Below are 21,378 nucleotides of genomic sequence, written 5' to 3' on the forward strand. Positions count from 1 at the left end.
CACACACACACACACACACACATATATAAATATATATATATATGAATAAAAAAACAACTTTTTTTCCATTAAAAAAAACAAACAAAAAAATAATGTTGGAAAATGTTGTAAAGTAAAAATGCAGACTGAATGTTGAAACGTATAATAAATTGACTACAGGGAGATCGAGGATCGAACCAGCCACTGCAGGTTGGGAAACAGCCATTGGACCTTCTGAGCCATGCCACCCTGTAGAATAAGCAGAATGTTAGTCATTGAAAATGTCAAATGATTTTCCACCAGTAGGGGGCGCAAAATAATTTGCCCATTCATTTTTAATGGGAACATAGTCACATAGTCACAGAAAATATGAAATTATACCATCAATGTGGGAATTAAAAAAAAGTCCTGCTAGATAGCCAACATGTCCTGAATGAGCTGAACATTGGACATTTTGGTTTGAGTGGTTGAGATGTGTGCCAGGAGTTAGCAGCAGAAGAAGAAGTCCAAGAATAAATGGTGTAGAATTTTGTGAAGCATTTGCAAAATAACAAATTAAAAGAATTTTTAAAAAGGCAGTAGCTGTACCATTACACCACCAGGGAGCGCAATGTCAGATTCCTCTGGGGGTTTTTTTAATTCTTGGCCTAATTTGGTTTTTGGTGCTTTATGCCTCACAGCAACGATGCAATGCATCCTTTGCACATTTGCTGAGAATGCGCCCCCTTGCGCAAAATACCGCTCCCACCCGGCGGCCCTGCTTATCTATAATAATTAGCAGGAGTTCCTTCGCTGTCTGTTCAGCGTTGTTGCACCATCCTGTCGAGAGGAAGTTGTGCAAAGAAACACACACACACACACACACACACACACACACACACACACACGCACACACTGTTTAGTGCACTCTGCAAAGGTGAGACCGTGGGTGTACAAATGTGAAAAATCCGGAGACGGACATCGGTGGTCCTTGCTTGCTTCAAAATGTAAAAGTTTATTAATACCCAAAGTATGCAGAGAGACGTCCCGAGGCCCCTCTGCGGCGACTAATCCAGGCCTGCTAATCAATTACAGAGCAATTCAGCACTTTGTCTCCCCTCCTCAGGTGTTCATTGCCATGATTTAAAGGGCCGATTGTGTTTTTGCCTCTAATGAAGGGTACTCTGTCGCACACACGCCATTGCCAAGCACAAACGCACACGCTGGCACACCAGCGCCACCGCAGCGCCCCCTACCCAGCTGTGGTCATGCGAGCGTGCGGGCCCTAGCTACAGCGAACGAACGGAAAAAGCGAGAGAGATCCTGACGAAAGCAGGAGAATGGGGAAAAGCGAGGGAGAGAAAAAGTGGGAAGCCGGGAGGGGGGGTTAAAGCATTAATAAGTGATGAGTCCAACAGTGTGAATTGCTGCAGCGCCGCCTTCATTTGCATGGCAACCCCGCCTGACTTGCGCCATTTCCTCTTCCTTTTTTTCCTTTCACTCGTCGTTTCATCTATTTTGGTCCGCTGTCCCCTGACTAGTCAGAAAATAAATAGATTTTTTTGTTCTTCATTTCTTTGGCTGCAGTCGGCGTGCTGGCTCGCATTCACTGTATCCTTTCTACTTCTTCCTCGGTAACGCTTTGAAAATGACACATATCTGATCTATATTTAGCAGCACCTATTTTCTTTTTTTATGCATCTCCTCCCTCCTTGGCCCCCCTGTCTCAAAGAAGGGGGGGACAGTGGACAAGTGAAGCTCCAGGGCTCCCCACTCCCCTTAGTGCCGACGTGTTCGTAATAATCACCTCACGGTTCAGTCATTTTGGTACCGAAAAGGATTAGAAGACAAAACATAAACCTACAGCTTGCATCATTTTTCAATTAAAGGATTCCTTATTCATACATGGAATTTTTCCGTAGCGCATAGAAAACCTGTTTCTGACCTTCTAAATACAATGTTTAACATTATTAGAGCCCTCCAGACATGAAATAACACCCCTATAGTCACCTTTACACTCCCATTGCCCAATACAGTAGACATATGAAGAGAAAATAGGCTATTTAAGACATAAATAAGACTCACACGTTAGCACTGGCAGAGTTCCTTGTTGTACTTCGGGTTTCTGTGCAGTACTTCCTGTGGCGGCTATTGTTTCATCAGTGTAACATTACTGACACCTCGTGACCAGTGTAGAATGCTACATATCACAACCTCTTTCAGTGCGTCTTCTGAATGCCCGACACTGTATATTGAGCCATTTTATGCATGAAAATACTTCATTTAGGCAAGACATAATAACAATAGGCCGTATTCAACCACGAAACATCAGGACTTATTCAAAGATTTTTGAAAAACTGAAGCCAAGTGGTGAGGGATTCCTGTAAATGCTATCATCCATACTACAGCGATACCTCAGTTTTTGAATTCGTTCCAAAATGTTTGACAAAAACCAAGGCAAATTTTTCCATAGGGAATGATAAAAAAAATCTAATATTAAAAATATTAGCAAAAAATAGATTTTACTGAGCATAATTGTAGTTTTACGTGCAGAAAACAATGTGAAATAACTATAAATGCCGACTGCATGGAACTTATTGTTGACGCAAACATCCCGTACATTCTGGCGAGATGGAATCCAAGTGCGTTTTTCACCTTCTTTATCACATTGCTGGCAGTCACAACTTTCTTTGGCTGCGTGGTGGGTTTTTTAATAAAACAAATGCACAGACGGGGAGTCAGCATCTTCGTTTGGGAACGATACAGTGCAGATGGACTCGTTTCTTAGATGCAATATTGTGTAGCTGTATTGTAATAACAGCTTCCTGCCTGGCCTGGCCCAGCCTGGCGTTACTTATGCTGATGAATGACAGACAAAAAGGAAAAAGATCAAGGACAGAGGGCATGAAGACAAAAACAAAAGACAGGGAGGAAGTGGTCATTTCGCATGAACCTTCAAAATCTCCTCCTGCCTCCTGGAAAAAATGACAACTAATGAGAGGAAAGCAGCGTGTGATACAAATAAGCGCTCCACAACAACAACAACAATGATGCACCCGGAGGTGTTGGCAGACTAGACGGGAATTGATCTGGTCTCCCACGAGGAGATGTTTGCAGACACGAGACCAAGACGTGATGGAATCGTGTGTGCGTGCCCGTCTCCTCCCGTCCCTCCCGGGGGCGAGATGCTCTTTATCTCCCCTCTCGCTCCCTCCGTCAATCTCCATCTGCTGCCCTCCTTACGTGAGGGCCGGCTTCCTCCAGCGTAGGGGCGGATTACGAATCGGAAGTCAAAAAAATGCTGCTGATTGAGTCGCTGGCCACAACGGCAGCTGAGCAAATCTGCACAACACTCGGCATTGACGTCCCGTGCAACAGCTCAATCAAATGCTCACTTTTCTTACAGAAAATGTATTTGTTTTAGATTTTTTTCACATTATTTTTAATTTATTTTTATGATAATTGGAAAAGACTATCAAATTAATATATTTAAGAATGAAAAAAAGATTAAGATTAAAAAAAGATGTGTTTTTGAACCTTTGGTGGCATTCTGCAGTCTACCTCTAAGAAACATCATACAGTGTCAACAATAAATGTTGGAATGAATAAAAGGAACCTAATGTTCAACAACGATAATAATAATAATGGATGAGATGTTATATAGTGCTTTTCAAGGCACTTGACAATGAAGTGAAGCCATCATTCATTCTCTCCTCAGTCACACACTGGTGGTGGTAAACAAAGGCCATGTCCACACGGGAACGTTCCTGAAATTTATTTTTTTTGGATGGGTTGAAAAAAAGTCCATCCTGTGGCGGATTAGTAAATCGTTGCATCCAGACGGGAACGAATCACTGAGTGAAAACCATGTCACACACAAGCACACCTACAGTCATGGAAATAACGATTAGATCAGATCGGATCGTGCATTGTAAGGCCTGCTGCAACTAAAGGTACATTGGTTTGGACAAATAGAATCATGATAACAAATCTAGCTCATAAGAGTTTCATCTAAGAGCTGATATCTCGCATCTTCCATGCTTTTCTTGATAAGTTCGCACATGAATAGCTATAGCATTGTACTGCCATAAAATGGAACTCTTATGAGTTATTTTTGTTGTCATTGTTATATTTGTCCAAACAAAGGTACCTTTGGTTGTGTCGGGCGTTCAAATGAACAAGAAACTGAAGAAACAAACGTGCTGTATTCATTTTTTCCATGAGTGTACGTGTGGCGCTGTGAGCAAACACACGGGCGGAACCACGTGACACACCAAACCATAGAAGAAGAAAGACAGAAGTCGTCTTGCGCTTTTCAAGGCTCTTTTAGACGTATGAGAAGTGGAATTACCAGTGCGAGTCATTATGGTGTACAAGACAACAAAATATGAGGAAAATGTCGACTTGGGCGAGTTATGTCCGTGGAAATGTTCAGATATTATGTTGGCTTATCATCACGCCTCACTTCTGGTCACGTGACGGAGATGAGGCGGCGGCTGGTCGGTGACCTCATTGTTCTCGTAATGCCTGTCTACATGGCAACGACAAGCCGCCGTTCTCAGATTTTGCCACTCTGGAAGCAGTTTTTGAAAAATAGCGTGGATGAGAGTCTGAAACCATAAAACGTTTCGCTGTCTACAGCCCCCACATCTGCAGCCACAGCTGCCGTGGGGTAGTCTTGACGGAAGCGTGGCTGCCAAGTGGCACCTACGACATTCATACGCCAGTGTGGCACTGCAGGCAAGGTAGGTGAGGTGTCTTGCCCAAGGGTGGAGCCACTCCGTCCCACTAAGCGTATACAGAGTGGTAGTGTGAACAAAAACTGAAAGTGTTTTAATGTACTTAATCTGTCCACTTCGCTCTCCCGCTCGCTCTCCTTTCTTCGAATGTCTTCCTCTTCTCCCTCCTCCTCCTCCACCTCCTCCAGCCGCCCTCACAGCCTGTCTTTCTTTCAGCAGGCATGTTGTGACAGGGTGTAGAAGTGTGTTATACAGAGTTCTCCTGGCCAAGTGCACATTATCCTGTAATGCTTAACACCCATTTTGGAATAAAAGGGCAGGCTTGGAAATGACAGATTACGTCGCTTTAGCACTCCGCACAATCGTTGGAGAAAACGTGTGCTGTGTGTGTGCATGTGGGGGGGGGGGTTCTCTTTGAATCAGATGTTCTGAGCTCCTGTTTCAATGCCAGTGTTGAGCACGCGGGCATTGGAGTTGTGCCGTCATGGAGGTTTGTGTGAATGGAACTCAATTTCCTACCGTTAATGGCATGTTTTTCTTGAGGTAGCTAATTAATTAAGTGAGAGTGAGTGACTCAGCAGCACCTCTGTTGTGTGCAGCCAAGTAGTGCCCTAACCCTAACCCTAATCCTTCATGATCGTTAGCGTTTATCGTGGATAATTAGTGATAAGTGAATTTCCTCAAAGTAGGATTCCTTATTTATAAATGGTATATTTTGGTAGTTAGAGCATAGAAAACCTATTTACAACCTTCTAAGTACGTTTTTTTTAACATTATTAGAGCCCGCTTGACATGAAGTAACACCCCTATAGTCCCCTTTACACTCCTATTACCCAATATAGTAGACATAATTGGAGGAAATAATAGATCGGCCACCAATCACTTTTGGTCGATTTCCGTGAAAAAGCACGGTATCTGCATATCCCGATACTTGCTTTTTAACGCTGATCCCCTTCGCCGATCAGCTCCGCCCCCATTCCTGCATCCAGCCTATAGCGACCATCTCCCGCCCACTTTGGCTTCACAAAGCCAAAACAAGCACATCTGCCGTGCGGGACTTCCTGTCGTTGTGAGAGTGATAGGAGTTTTGCACGCCTTTAAAAAGCTTTAGTTTGGTGGCATTTGGGGGGCGGCCACTTGACAGGGTGTGGTGAGTCAGGCGTTGGCTAATTAGCCAAAACCTGGGACACGCTCCTGTGATAGCCCGAACACTGGCCGGATTCGTTGGACCAGATGGCTGGATGTCGGAGGAAATCGGGTTTGCTGACTGCGAGGGGTCCTGTCGGATGCTCTCACATGCAAAGTCTCCTTCAAGAAGGCGCCTGATCCTCTAAGTTTCACGGGTGATTTTGAAAAAGTAAGAGAAATATGTTTTTGTCTAAATTTTATGGTTCCCCTTTCATATCATATCGCCCAAAGGTCACCAACGTGGTGCCCGCGGGCACCAGGGAGCCCCCCACGACCACATGAGGCGCCTGCATTCAGGTTCAGTTAATAATGTGAGAAGACTAGAAAGAATTGCTTTGTTTCAAAATGTGAGCTGTGGATACCAGCATGTTCATGTTCTGGAAAAACAAGCATGTGCCTTTGTTTGGCTTGAAATAAGCCAGGAAAGTAAATGTTTTTTATTTTAAAATTTACACTTAATCCACGTGATCGGTATCGGACGATTTTATTCGTGGCTGATCGGTATCGGTATCGGCAGCATAAAAACCTGATCGGCGCGTCCTTAGTAAATAAGCCACGTGAGACATGAATAAGACTCGTGCTTGTGTGTGTTCCGGAGCTGGAGGAGCTGAGTGGAGGGTGGACAGGAAGTGACGAGTTGAGGTTCAGAGTTGAGTTTTAGCTTGACGTGGGTTACGGCCACAGCAGGAGCTCGTGTTACGGAATATTGTGCCTCTGAGATCATTCCAACCTGCAAAAAAAGCCTGCTTTTTAAGTCTGGTGTTTGTGTAGTAACGTTACTGACCCCTAGTGACCAGTGTCCAATACTACATCTAAATGCCTTCAATTTGTATTTTACTTCATGTAGCCATTTTTATGCTTAATTTTGGCTAAAATATGCAACATTTGCTGAAATAAACATGTGGTTTGACAACCAAACAGGATGATTTCTAAATTAATGCAGTTTTGAAAAAGCGTGATAGAGAAGTTGTGAGACTCGAAGCACAAAGCGGCATGGGATTGTTTTGTGAATGTGCTCATCTCGGTACATTGTTTGAGTTCCTTGCTCAATCTGTTCCATGATTTTGTTCGGCATACTGGAATGCTTTGGGTTTTCAGTAGTTCTCACATAGAAGTGTTTTAACTTTCATTGTGCTCTAATATCATATTTCTCCTCGTTTATCGAGAAATACTCTATGAGGTTTTTGGGTAACAAGTTACTGTTAGCTTTATGCATCATTTTAGCTGATTGAAAATGTACCTAATCAGCAAATTTTAATATCTGTGATTGAAAAAATAAATGTGCAAAATGCAAATTCGAGCAATTTTTCAACCGGTCTAAAGATTTTGATCAGGAGTGTATTTTCTTTCACTCTTTCACTATCGACTCAGTCTGTTTGTATTTGGTCGTACGTGTCCTTTCTGCTATTTCCACATAGCATTATTTTAGTTTTACTTAAGTTCAAGGATAATCTGTTCCTATCAAACCATGATTTTAATATGACCTTTTCATCCTTGACCTTTTTAATTAGTTCTTGTGTGCTTTCCCCAGAACAAAAGGCAGTGGTATCATCCGCAAATAATACCAACTTGAATTCCTTTGTCACTTTACAAATGTTGTTGATATGCAAATTGAACAGTTTTGGTCCCAATATTGACCCCTGGGGTACTCCACACGTGATATTTAAACTCGCAGATGTGTATCCTCCTAGCTTTACAAATTGCTTCCCGTTGCTAGGTAGCTTTTAACCCAATTCAAAACGAATCCTCTGATTCCGTACCAGGGTTTAACAGGGTTTGTGTAGCTGCATCTATTTTTTTACTCACCTTTTATATTTGCACTATTCTGTTTATAATCATTTTATTGTTGTTTTAGGGAGACAATTTTTACCATCTGTCCAGGGACAACAGATGAAAAATAGCCTTTTGACTAATTGTGGTCCATTCCATGTGCACTGTCCCTGTGAAATAAACCAATAAACTCACTAAATAAAATTCTTCTTTTCTTTTTGTTTACACCACACATACATGCGTAATAAAGATATTGTTGTGATGTTCGGGAGTTCGGAGTGTTGATGAATGCACCTCGAGAATGAGGAGGTTTTGATCGGAGGGTTGACGTGTTTGTGAGTAACGCTGTTGAATAAAGTTCTAAAAGGTGCTGGAGATGATGCACTGTCTGTCCACCTGCCAAATGATGCTAACATTTGTAACCTAATTCATTCAATAAACTCATTTCCGCCATGAACAAGTTGATCTTGGCAGCCCTAATACACATATAAAAGCGAATAAATAAAAAAGAACATTGAGGGATTTCAGTGTGCATGAAAATGTACCAAAAATGCCGATGTTGCCCGTGGGTTTGAAAAGTAACGCTGACTTTTCCGTTTGTTTTTCTGTGACTGGCGGAACGGTTGCCGCCATGTTCATGCATGCGTAACAGCTGGTGTGTTTCTAGTTTCCTCTGCTCAATCCACCTGTGTTTTACTCCACTCTTGTCAGCCTTGTAAAACGACACTGGAACATGCAAGGCCAACAACAGCTACCTTACACACACACACTCACACACACTCACACACACTCTGCGGGCACATTGGCGTAACCAAACAATGTGCAACTTACAAGATAGCCTCAAGTGTGCACTGTCTAAAATAACTCTTTGGGGGGGGGGGGGTGGTGGTGGTGGTGGAAGGAATACAAAAGAAGTCAGGCAAGCGAAAATAATCAAACACTGAAATTCACTCTTCTCATCTTTTGTTCCCGTCGCTCCCTCTTCCTCTCCTCCATTTCACGTACACCCTCGTCTTTTATTCACATCTGGATAAATCACGGCCAGAACTGGAATGAAAATGACGCTAATCTGCAGTTACCATAACACACACACGCACATCAATTATTAACACCTACAATGACCCCCACCCCCATGTCTCTTTTTCTTCTGGGTGTCATCTATCTTTCTCATGCGGTGCGTATCTCCCCTGATGGATTGGGACATGTTAAGAGCTCTGGTGTGTTTTAGCTAAGTGCTGTGCTGGGCTTATTCACGTGACATTAGTGTTTAAATCAGTGTTTCTTGACGGTTTTCCAAGAACGGAGAAAAAAAAAAGGACACATTCAGTAGCTTTTATACTCTTAGCGGCACGAAACGTCCCTTTGTGCGTTTGAAACCTATTGAAGGACTTAATTAGCGCGTGGTTGAGAGGGACCGGTGGCCAGCAGCTTGAGCTGCTATGACTATACAACTTAGAGGGTATACCTGTATGTATCGCATCTGTGCCAACATGCCTTCCAAAGGATGTTGACCTCAACCCACAAACGGCATTTACAAATGATGTGATGAAAATACAGTATGTATGCGCATAAGTCATGTATTGTTCATGTGGACTCATGACGGTAAACGATGAGTCTTTATCATAACGTCTCATCCTTCTGCTCTCCTTTCCACAGGTAACCGTTTTTTCCTGACCTCTTTTGGCGCTCTGTATATCTCAGAGGTGCAGAAGGAAGACGCTCTGTCCACCTATCGCTGTATCACAAAGCACAAGTACAGCGGAGAGACTCGGCAGAGCAATGGAGCCAGGCTCTCTGTTATGGGTATGCCACCTCTTCATACAGAATCAAGAAGCGACCTATACTTGGTATTCATTTATCTACCCGCTTTGACCCTGTAGACCCTACGGAGTCCACCCCGTCAGTGCTGGACAGTTTCCAGTCCGGTGAGGTGAAGGTAGGGCACAGCGTGGAGCTGCCCTGCATCGCATCCGGCTACCCGAACCCCACCATCAGGTGGTTAAAAGACGGGCGGCCCTTGCCGGCAGACTCCCGCTGGACGCGCCGCATCACAGGCCTCACCATTTCCGACTTGAGGTTGGAAGACAGCGGCAACTACATCTGTGAGGTTACAAACAGCTTCGGCTCCAAAGAGGTGACGGGTCACCTCAACGTCATAGGTGGGTAAGGAGAGGATGAGGGTAACCAATCGCTACGTATCTTAAATAAAACATGGAGCTGTGCCAACTACTGTGTGTCAGTCACTCACAGACTTGGGAGCTGGAAGTTTGATCATGTTGCTTTTCTCCAGCAAATACGATAAGCTAGCATGATGTTGCTGCTAAAGTGTGAGTGTAATGTTAGCATGTTAGTGTAATGTATGCTAGTGTTGCTAATGTCTGTGCCCTCCTCATCCACTCCTTAATGGGATGTATGGCAGTCATTCTCAACTGGCGGGTGGGTCGTGGAGCCGTTTTCAGTAATGAGCAGTAATGCACCTCGTGTTCTTGTCTGTGCTATTCGCTGGCTATGCATCGAGTGGCGAGAGACAGCTGCAGATGTCTGCTGGAGAAGAGTGCATTAAGAGTGGACGGCGTCTCACTGCTTAGCTCACTTTGTGTTGCAAACAATCCCTTCAAATACAAGATATGTGAGAAGTTGAGCGTTGAAAAAATTCCACATTTTGGGTCCCCACTTGTCATTGAGGGGTGATGGTGGATCCCGTCGCCAAACCATTTGAGAACCATTGATATATATATTGAGAGGAGTTACAGGGTTTATGTAAAAAGTGGATAAAGTGCAGAATGTGCTTCTTGGAGTTGCACACACTGTCACAAACGCAGCTGAAGACGGTGTAGAGCTTAGTAATACTAGTCTAAATTCCTCCATCGAGGCTCGATTTTGGTCAACACACTAAAACAGTACAGTATGGGACCTTTAAACAGAAACGCCGGTCAAAGCAGAAGGAAGAACACATGCCGACTGATGTTTGGAGTCTTGGCCAGTCACATTTCACCGGTCCGAGAAATCGGATGGAGGATTTGAAGAAAAATGGGTGAAGTCAGTGTGGACATTGGACAGACTGGCCACAAGGCACATCACTACACAACCCACAGACATGCTGTGACAGGACATGAGAGCCAGGACACACACACACACACACACACACACAAGCTGACTGCCTATAAAGAACGTTATCCTGTGTCACTTGCACCAGACACACACATTCAGGAGCCTGAAGCACCTCGCACCAGCTGCTTTATTATTCAGTGACATTTCCTCCCCTTTGTGTCTGATTTCACTGCTGTTTGCATACAGCGTGCATACAACTGCAATGGGAAATGCACAATAATGGACAGTACAGGCCAAAAGTTTGGACGCACCTTCTCATTCAATGCGTTTTCTTTATTTTCATGACTATTTATGTTTTACATTCTCCAATCTATCAATGTGGAATTATGTGCTGAACAAAAGTTAAGTGTGAAATATGTCTTATGTTTTAGACATATATGTTATGTCTTATCAGTTTTTGGTGTTCTCTCAATGAGCGTCGTGAGGTGGTCACCTGACATGGTTTTTCACTTCACAGGTGTGCCTTGTCAGGGTTACTTAATGGAATTTCTTGCCTTATTAATGGGGTTGGGACCAGGGCGTTGTGTTGTGTGTGTTTCCAACCTTTTGGCCTGTACTGTAGGGACAAAAAATGTGATTGCCTGAGGCGTATTTCCACTAGGCACACACCATTTTTGCATTTTTATGGTCAAAAAGGCATTTGATACGCTTCTTGTGGTGTACTGAGCTTAAAATACAGAGCTGAAACTGCAGTATTTCATAATAAACAGCGTCATTCCAATCAGAAATAAGACAAAATCATGGATGTGCTCCACTGTGAGTCTTTATAATTTGGTCAAGCCAGGTCAGGGTTTAAAATGCTCTCTGGAAATGAGGATTTATTCACCACCATAGTGCATAATCAATGTTTGGATTAGTTCTTATGAGCCTCTCTCTCTCTACCCTCCATCTTTAGAGCCCTTGCGGGTCACCTTGTCCCCCAAGAACCTCAAGACAGGAATCAGCAGCACGGTCATCCTGTCCTGTGCTGTCCAGGGTTCTCCCCACTATACTGTGTCATGGTACCGTAACACGGAGCCCGTCCTGCCTGACCAACACTTCTCCATCCAGGGCTCTCACAATGAGACCTTGTTCATTTCTGCCGCCCAAAAAAGACACTCAGGAGCTTACCAGTGCTTTGCCATGCGCAAGGGTCAAACTGCCCAGGACTTCTCCATCATTCTGCTGGAAGGTGAGGACAAAAATGTTGAGGATCATCAGGATGTCTCTGTAGATGAAGCCCTGACTTTTTCTCATCATTTTACTCAGACGGCACGCCGCGTATTGTGGCCTCCTTCAGCGAGAAGGTGGTGGTCCCAGGCGAGCCCTTTTCCCTGATGTGCACCGCCAAAGGAGCGCCTCCCCCAACCATCACCTGGACCCTGGACGACGAGCCCGTGGCCCGCGATCTGTCCCGTGTGCGAGCCAGCCAGTACACGCACTCGGATGGCAGCACCGTGAGCTACGTCAACGTCAGCAACCCCCAGATTCGCGACGGAGGATTGTATCGGTGCGCCGCACGAAACTCGGCCGGTAGTGCCGAGTACCAAGCGCGCATAAACGTAAGAGGTGCCTGTCTACTTTTCAATATCAGTCATACTCGAGGCCTCACTCAGCCTCATCCCCACCCGCTCCCCACCCCCTCTATTCTTTACCTCTCTTTCTCTCGCGACATATTTGTCACTTTCCTATCTGCCCTGTCAAGTGAGATCTCCATCGCTAACGTCATTTCTTTCAGTGGTCAGGCTTTTATTTACAGCATCTTGCAAACATGAGTACAACGAGTACGACCACTTGATTAGATCTCAAGGAACAATACTTCACTAAACTACGAAACTAGGATGTACTTAAGAGTAGTCGGTGTACAGCTTGTACAGCAGTATCAATTTGATGGATCACCACGCAGTCATTATTGTATAGAAATAACCAGAGCTGGCCCGACCCAATGCAGCACCCAAGTCCCTCTGCAATTTACAAGCGCTTACGAAAGAACTTGAATGGCGTGGTTTTCACTCTTGTCTTTCATTTGTGACATAACGTCACCCAATTTACATGCGTAACAAATTACAAATAAGTACTAAAAAATCTGAAGTATAATAATCACGAAATAGAAATCCTGTCAATAAGTGAGTCAATAATAAAAGTCACGTTAATCCAACAATCAACATTAAATAATTTAAATAACCACAGAGGTTTCACACAATAAGTCAGTGTACTGTATAAGCTACAGTAGTAGTAACTATATGATCTTTATTGAGGAATTATGACATCATACCGATCAATCTGATAACGTTACAAATAGCTCAGATAACTCCATTAAAAAAAAGGTCCAATGAGACGAGGTGACCTGTAGCTACTAGGGATGTCCCCATCCACATTTTTTGGCTTCCAATTCAATCAGATTTTTAAAAAATACTTTTGTAATAAGCATTTGTTACGAACATAACTTTGTGGAATTGAAAATGGTTATGAAAATAGCTCTTAAAAATAATGCAACTAAAGTTTTGCTGAATGTCCTTTTTTATTCCACAGCATGAGCAACAATATTGTTTGGCTTCTGTGACAAACCTCTGTTTGTTTGTCAGCTCCCTAATCCAATAAAAGATCCATCCAAAACAAAGTCCATCCAATAAAAGATAAAATTGGAAAAAAATGGGCAAGCAAAATACTTTTAGGGTGGGACTAATCATTTGACATGATTATAGATCAATTAGTAGTGTGATTTAGAATATATGACTTTTTTTTTTAACAAACTCTCTTCAACGCAATAGTAATTTATTGACAGTCCCTAGTATAAACAACCAGCTGTTACTGCAGCAGTGGCGGAGCCAGAAATGTTTCATTGGGGTGGCAATAAGTTGATACCTGAAATGTCTAGATGGCCAGTGGGGTGGCCAACATGCACCTACCATGTTGGAGTGTGGCCCACAGTTCCCAACGCGATACGGCCACGAGATCGGGCCGTATAGCGAGAAGTTATCGGTATCAGCTTGGAAAAAATATATTGAGCATCCCCAGTAATAACTAGTTTTAATATAAAGGTGATTTTTATTTGCTGATTTATGGCGCCGCCTGGAGGCCACCGCACCCTTAGCATCTGCCTCTATTGCCTAATGGGCCAGCTGGCTCTGTAAATACCTGTCAGCACAAGTGAGTACCAAGATAAATGTGTCAAGCATGGTGGTGGTAGCGTCATGGTCTGGGGCTGCATGAATGCTGCCATCACTGGGGGGCTGTGGTTCATCGAGGTTCAACATAAATTCCAACATGTACTGTGACATTGTGAAGAAGCGCATGATCCCCTCCCTTGCGAAACTGAACCACTTGGCAGTTTTCCAACATGATAAAGCACTCAAACACATCCCCAAGATGATCAAGCGTCTTGCCGAGGAAGCTGAAGGTGATGGAGTGGCCGAGTATGTCTCCTGCAGACCCAAACTCTATTGAGCACCTCAAGCGGAACGAAGGTGGAGGAGAGCAAAGTGTCCAACATCAACCAGCTTCGCCAGTGTGGAAGAGGATTCCAGAACTCTACGCCCAAGAGGATTAAGGCAGTGCTAGATAATGCTAGTTTTTCTAAATGTTGACACTTTCGGACATGGTCACTGTGAGGTGGACTCACTTGTGTTGGCAGCTACGTGGACAATGATTGTACACTGCTGTACAAATGTGTACACTGACTACTGTAAAGTGCTTTCACTTCTATAGTATTGTCCCTTGAGAAGATGCAATAAAAGGGTTGCTGAAAATGTGATGGCTGTACTCACTTTGTGGTTTGTAAGGGATGAAGTAAACATGAGGAGGAAGAAGAGCACAGAAGCAGATGGTTACACTGTGGATGGATGGCATGAGAGAAGAGGAGTGATGGTAAATTCTGGTGACAGAGCCGGTCCTGTCAGGATGATGAGTGACCTTGATGGACACGTCTCCTCCGTGTCCTGTTCTCTATCTCTCTGGTGCTTTCCTCCATCCTTTGGAATGTGTGGAATGTGCTGATGTGACACACGAGTTAGCTGTAAGGAGATGCTGCCGTGACAATGGGCAGTACTGCCAAAGAACTTCAGCTCCTCCAATACAACACAAAGTGACACACACATGCATGCATAGACCTGGAGTATAGCAGTGCTTAGCCACTTATAGAAACGGGATACACTCAACTTATCCCTCTCAGGTGGGGGCCAACTGCCACTGGTGAAAATGCACAGGCATACACTGTATCCTTGTGTGTTTTTGTGCTATTGTGTGCGAGACTGGTGCTGCTGAATAATACATCTTGAGCTCGGCAAAGCTGGGACTTCAAAGCTCGGCACACACTGAGGAAAGGAGGTGAGTGAGCGAGGGGGGAAGTGTGTGTATCTGGGAGGAGAGACAAAAACAGAAATGTGCACGAGATGAACACATATTTTGTCTCCATCAAAATTGACTGGCTCTATCGGTCACTGTTGACATTTTCATACTCACTGTACCTTCCACAGTACAATGGTACCTTGGTTTTCGTTTAATTTGTTTGAAAATGTTTGATTGTACAAAAACGAGGCAATTTTCCCATTGGAAATAATATAAATCCAGTTAATTCGTCCAGACACCCAAAAATACATTTCTCAGTCCCACGGACATACTGTACCTTGCATCGAAGCAGCAGAGTCTGAGGACACGTCCATCACCATGATGTCTGAGGTGTCTGAGCTAGTCAAGAAACTCTTCAGTGACAAAGTTCCGGAGGTGGGTGAGTTTCACCTGAATTCCTCAAGGCTGTGGATGTTGAGGGACTGTCTTGGCTGCCACGCCTCTTCAAGATTGCGTGGAAGTCAGGTACAGTACCTCTGGATTGGCAGACCGGGGTGGTGGTCCCCCCTTTCAAGAAGGGTGAACGGAGGCTGTGTTCCAACTATAGAGGGATCACACTCCTCAGCCTCCCTGGGAAAGTCTGTTCCAGACTGCTGGAGAGAAAGGTGCGACCGTTAGTCGAACATCAGCTACAGGAGGTGCAATGTGGTTTTACTGGAGGGTACTTGGGAGTTTGCCCAACCCGTCTACATGTGCTTTGTGGACTTGGAAAAGGCATTGGACTGTTTCCCCCGCTGTGTCCTGTGGCGGGTGCTTTGGGAGTACGGGATTGGTGGTGCTACTACGTGCCAGGAGCCTGGTTGGCATTGCCAGCAGTAAGTTGAGCCTCTTGCCCTTTGTCATCGATGCTGTTCAGAATTTTTATGGGCATAATTTCTAGGCACAGCCAAGGTTCCTAGTGGGTCCAGTTTGGGGGCCTTAGGAGCTTGTCTATCCTATTCACAGATGATGTGGTCCTGATGGCCTCATTGGGCTGTGACCTTCAGCGTTTCTTGGGGCGGTTTGAGGCTGAGCGTGAAGCTTCTGGAATGAGACTCAGCACCTCCAAATTCAAGGTCATGGTTCTCATTCGGAAAAGGGTGGATTGCACCCTTCGGACTGGGAGTGAGGTCTTGCCCATGGTGGAGGAGTTCAAGTATCTCTGGGTCTTGTTCACGAGTCAGGGAAGGTTGGAACGTGAGGTCGACATAAGGATTGGTGCAGCGTCTGCAGTAACGGTTGCTGTACGCGGACCATCATGGTGAAGAGAGAGCTGAACTGGAAGTCAACGCTCTCAATTCACCAGTTGATCTACGTTCTCACCCTCACCTATGGTCATAAGATTTGTGTCAACCACCCAACATCTTTAAACCAACTTTAATATAAGACTGATCATGAATGGTCTTTGGTTCACTGGTCAGGGGTTGCAAATCTTTACAAATACTACTGTGACCATCTGTAGGCAGAACTCGTGCAGCACATAGCAGAACATTCTTCTCTCTTTCTCTCCTTATCCTGTAATCCCCCTCCCCCGTTATTCCTTCCCTTCAAAATTCCATATCCGGCCCCTGACGCCATCAACTAACCATCTTCTTTTCTTCTCTTCTTCTGGTCAAATCTCTCCCTTTCTGTCTGTCTCCACCCCCCTGCCCTTCTCTTCATTACGTCCAACAGGCAATCCAAGGATTCGGCCGATGAAAAACATCACAGCCGTGGCAGGACGGAGCTCTTTTGTAAACTGCCGCGTGATCGGCTACCCGTATTATTCCATCAACTGGTACAAGGAAGGTCTTCTGCTGCCTGACAACCATCGACAGGTAAAATTCAGCCCCTTTTTGCTCTGAAGGTAACATAAATGTCTTACAGTATGACTAGGCCAGGCAAATAAGATTAATTCTGCAATTAACATCATATTTGTAGGCTTTCCTTTGCCTTTTTTCACCCTCATATTTCACATTCTAACACAGTCTTGTCCCACGGTGATTAATGGACGACAAATTCATGCAAATATAACAAAAGCGGTTGAGTCCTTGAGATTACTGGTGGGAACAAAAACTGCCTTACTGTTAAGGATATTTCTCTCCTGTACTTATTTATCACCCTTAAACTTACCTTAAATGACCTGCAATGTGAGTGTTTGTGGATGTCTTTGGAGGTGGTGTTCGAAAACGGCACCCTGAAGCTCACCGATGTCCAGAAGGGGATGGATGAGGGGGCGTACGTCTGCAGCGTGCTCATACAACCTCAGCTGTTCATCAAGCAGACTGTATACGTCACAGTCAAAGGTGAGTCACTCCTTTGGAATTAACTTCACAGTCGTACGTCTCTTCAGCAAATGGGCATGGCTTCGGATGTATTGATCATATTCTCACAAGGATTTTTTCTGACTCCAAATAGTCATGAACAGCACATCGTGTAAAATGGACATTTTGTAAGCAAAAAAACAGACTTTAACTGATGTTCCGCAAAGGCTGAATCTGAGCTCTTCTTGTTTGTTGAAGATGTTGCACCTTTAATCCAAAAGGCTTTTTCAGTTTGTGTTTATGTTTCTGGTGGGTGTGTCTCCTAGGGGGTGGTCACAATAAGGTTGTTGTTGTTGTTGCCCGACGTGGTTGGCGGACGACCGTCCTGCATAACAATAGCTTATTTGCCTGCCTGATGACAAAGCAGCTCGTTAGTGGCCACTCTTCCTCTGGAATGTGACAATCTTTGAGGGAGAAATGCTAGGACATTGTTGTACGCAGATAATAGGTGATGGCGCAAACCTCCTGCTTTGACGAAAATAGCTTGTTTTCTACCTATCCAGAATGTGGACATTTTTGTCCTCAAAGGAATGTTTCCTTCATTTTGTGATGCAAATGATCTGCTGACTCTGGGCCCAAAGAAACTGCCTAAGGGTTGTTTGGTCTCTCCGCTGTAGAGGTCATGCCTTTGCAATTCTCATGTTGCCCAAACAAAACATAATATATCAATGTACTTTCCGTACTAGTTTCCTACTAAATCTTGTCAGAACCTATTGCAATGTTTGTTTTTACGTGGTTATTAGGTGCAGTTGCAAAGGCGGTGGTAACATTTCCTGTGAAGGGAATTTAGGGAAGTCCCATGGCAGTGCTGGCCACTTTCCATGGGAATTCATTAGTATGAATTTTTTAAATGCCATTTTTGTACTTATTTGTCAATAGTGCTTGGATGAAGTTATTTCTTTGAACAAGCAACATTCATATTCGCTTGTTTCTCTTAAAACTTTGAAAATCCCCTTAATTCTGTTCTCTGACTTTTAGTATGACTGCTGCCTCCTGAAAAAAATCATATGATTCTTGCAGTACGTTTCTGCTTCGTAAGGTTGCGTTCGCACTTGTCATGTTTGTTTGGTTTGGTTAAAGTGAACTCTGGTTCGTTTGCTCTGCTAGTACGATTCACTTGGTCAAGTGTGAACGCGATCATCCGAACCCTGGTGTGCACCAAACAAGTGGACCGAGGCCGCTTGAGAGAGGGATCTCAGTCCGCTTGCTAGTGAACTCTGGTGTGGTTCGTTTCACTTGAGTTCATCTGCATATTTTTAAAACTCTTTTAGGTAAACTTGACTAGCAAGTATTTTAGGCCTCCACCTGAGATGTGATAAAAGCATGGATGAAGACCTCTCATTCTTTAAATGATACCATTAGGCATATTTTGGTTTAGGCACTGCGCCCCAAATAGTGGGGTGGGCCCCCAGGGGACGGGGTGATCTAGAGGGAGCTATACTCACATGTCTGTTAGTGTCTTTATTCATACTTGTATGATGCTTCATACTTGAAAAATCTCCTCGGGGGGCCATGATAGAAAATAATTGACAACCACTGTTCTAAAATACAAGGAAGCAAATTTGCTCACCTTGTTAATAGTGAAATGATATATTTAATGTATGTTTGGTCCAGACCAGAATACCAAAGTGTGAACGCAGCCTAAGGGTCTAACAAACGATTGTGAATCGTTTTAGACCTGAAAGCTTGTGAGTAAAGCAGGAAGGTAAAGCTGCGTTCATTGCGTCTAATAACCCCTGATTAAGGGGTGCAGCGCTAGTGCGCTCTTGCAACCAGCAATTACTCCGAGCCTGCGTATGGGTCATTTTTGCTGTACCACATGTGTGGCGAGTGTGTTTGCTATCTACTTGTTGCTTTGTGTGTTTATTTACTTAAAAACAAATGCCCAATGTGCACCTCGTCTCGGTCGTGTGTAAACGGTGCGTTGGCTTTGTGTTTGCGTTTGAGCGCGGCAGTGTGTGCTCATCATGTCTCTGATTTAATTAGATGAATTTTAATGAGGTCCAGATTAAATCCCCCAGATGTCTCAGCTGTAACCCCCACCACCAGCACCACCACCACCCTCCCTAACTTTGAATCATCTCTGTGGGTCTCCATGGCAACACCATTCTCCCCCTGCGGATGGGGCTCTAATTAGAGCAGCTATTATGGGCTGGCTTTATCAGGGCAGGGCGGGTTGGAGTGGAGAGGTTGGCGGGGGGCACCGGCGTAGAGGCTATTGGGCGAGATAGGCAGGTTCGCATGGTTGGGTTTTTGGTTGGGGTCTCTTCAAATTGGGTGAAATTATTTTAATTTCACTCCTTCTCACCCCCCCCCCCCCCCCCCCCACACACACACACACACACACACAACTCACACTGCTCACTTTCCACCTTGTGTCCTTTCAATGCCCTCACATCTTCAAATGGGCACGTCTCCTCTCTCCCTATGTATGTCTTTACTTATCCTTCACTTATTCATATCTGACTTTGAATCTCTGTCTTCACCTCTTACTCACCCTGCTCATTTAAACAACCATCAAACTGTTTGACTGTCTTTTTCCGCCTTTTATTTCCATTACTCGCATTTCCTGTCTACTTTAACACTCCTACCCTTTATTTCACCCTGTTGCCTGTCCTTGCATTGTCTCCACCGCCGCTCTGTTTTCATCACCGCTGCCATCACTTTTATGCCACATCACTATTTCTCTTCCCTCCTCCTCACCTTTTCATTCACGTCCAACCTCGCCCAGTTCCTCCCCTGATCCAGCCGTTCGACTTCCCACCGACCTCCATCGGTAAGCTGATGTACATCGCCTGCGTGGTGGCGTCCGGCGACATGCCCATACGCATCACGTGGCGCAAGGACGGCCAGGAGATTGTGCCGTCGTCGGGCATCACCATCGACACCAAGGAGTTCATGAGCTCCCTGCAGATCTCCAAGGTGTCGCTCAAGCACAACGGCAACTACACCTGCATTGCCAGCAACGACGCCGCCACTGTGAGCACAGAGAGGCAGCTCACGGTCACAGGTGAGGACGATGCAGGGACAAACAAGTCATAACTGGGCATGAAATCACTCAAGAGCAGCATGGCTCAGCTGGTAGAGTGGTCATCGTCCAACCCGAAGGTTGCGGGTTCGATCCGTGATCGTCGAAGTGCTGTGCCGTCAGTAGGTAAATGTTCTAGCGGTGTCAAAGAGCTTTGAGTGAAAGACCATTTACCATTACCATTTACCAAAGAAACCAAACTCAGTCAGTGTGCAGCTTGTGTAGCAGTACAGATTTACTCTCCACTGGAAATGACTCAACACACAGCTGGCAACACCTCACAGTCAACACGTCCAAATTGTGTCTTTTAGTGTGAGCACCACGGTTATGTAGCACTGCCTTAATCCTCTTGCTCATGGAACTGAGCAGAAGTGCACAGGTTGTTGCTGAAATCCTCTTCCACTCCTCCATGAAGACATCGCTGGTGGAGCTGGTGCACTCCTCCTACCTCACCTGCCAGGTGGTCCATTCTCCTAAAGGAAATGGATCGCGCTCTGCTTCAAAATGCTGCAGTACATGTTGGTTTCCCTCAATGAACCGCAGCTCAACGAGTGCCAGCAGCACTCGTGCAGCTCCAGACCATGACAGTACCACCACCATACTTGATTGTAGGCAACACAACACAGTTATCCTGGCACTCACTTGTGTTGCCGGCTATGGAGGCAATACCAACTGTGTATTGACTCAGTTTTGGTGGATAGTAAATCTATTCTGCTGTCCAAGCTGTACACTGACTACCCTAAAATATATCCACGTTTACCTTCTGTAGTATTGTTGATTGCTGAAGTATGAGGTGTCTACTCACTTTTGTGAGATACGGTGACACCCCATCAAAATAGTGAAAAAGAATGAAAAGAAGTGTATTTTATCTTGATCAGCCATAAACTGGAAGGGTTCTTTCTTGGCCCATGCCTCACCTAAGACTTATGACCATCAAACAGCAACAAAAGCATTACTTTCATGACAGAAGCAAAAA

At 44.6% G+C, this 21,378-nt stretch overlaps 1 protein-coding gene across 3 annotated transcripts in view; it reads left to right on the forward strand.

Moving 5' to 3' along the window:
- Positions 1-21,378, forward strand: part of LOC129191417 (cell adhesion molecule DSCAML1) — a 144,335-nt gene that overhangs the window by 82,429 nt on the left and 40,528 nt on the right. For 2 of the 3 annotated variants that reach the window (XM_054794752.1, XM_054794751.1), the window contains exons 4-10: positions 9,312-9,458; positions 9,536-9,814; positions 11,662-11,937; positions 12,015-12,314; positions 16,746-16,888; positions 17,227-17,356; positions 20,106-20,384. In XM_054794752.1, coding sequence (XP_054650727.1) covers positions 9,312-9,458; positions 9,536-9,814; positions 11,662-11,937; positions 12,015-12,314; positions 16,746-16,888; positions 17,227-17,356; positions 20,106-20,384 — 1,554 coding nt within the window. Of the gene's footprint in view, positions 1-9,311; positions 9,459-9,535; positions 9,815-11,661; positions 11,938-12,014; positions 12,315-16,745; positions 16,889-17,226; positions 17,357-20,105; positions 20,385-21,378 lie in introns of those variants that run through there. The other variant, XR_008573208.1, reaches the window with a different exon arrangement.

Source organism: Dunckerocampus dactyliophorus, chromosome 12 (assembly GCF_027744805.1).
Source record: "Dunckerocampus dactyliophorus isolate RoL2022-P2 chromosome 12, RoL_Ddac_1.1, whole genome shotgun sequence".
Lineage (NCBI taxonomy): Eukaryota > Metazoa > Chordata > Actinopteri > Syngnathiformes > Syngnathidae > Dunckerocampus > Dunckerocampus dactyliophorus.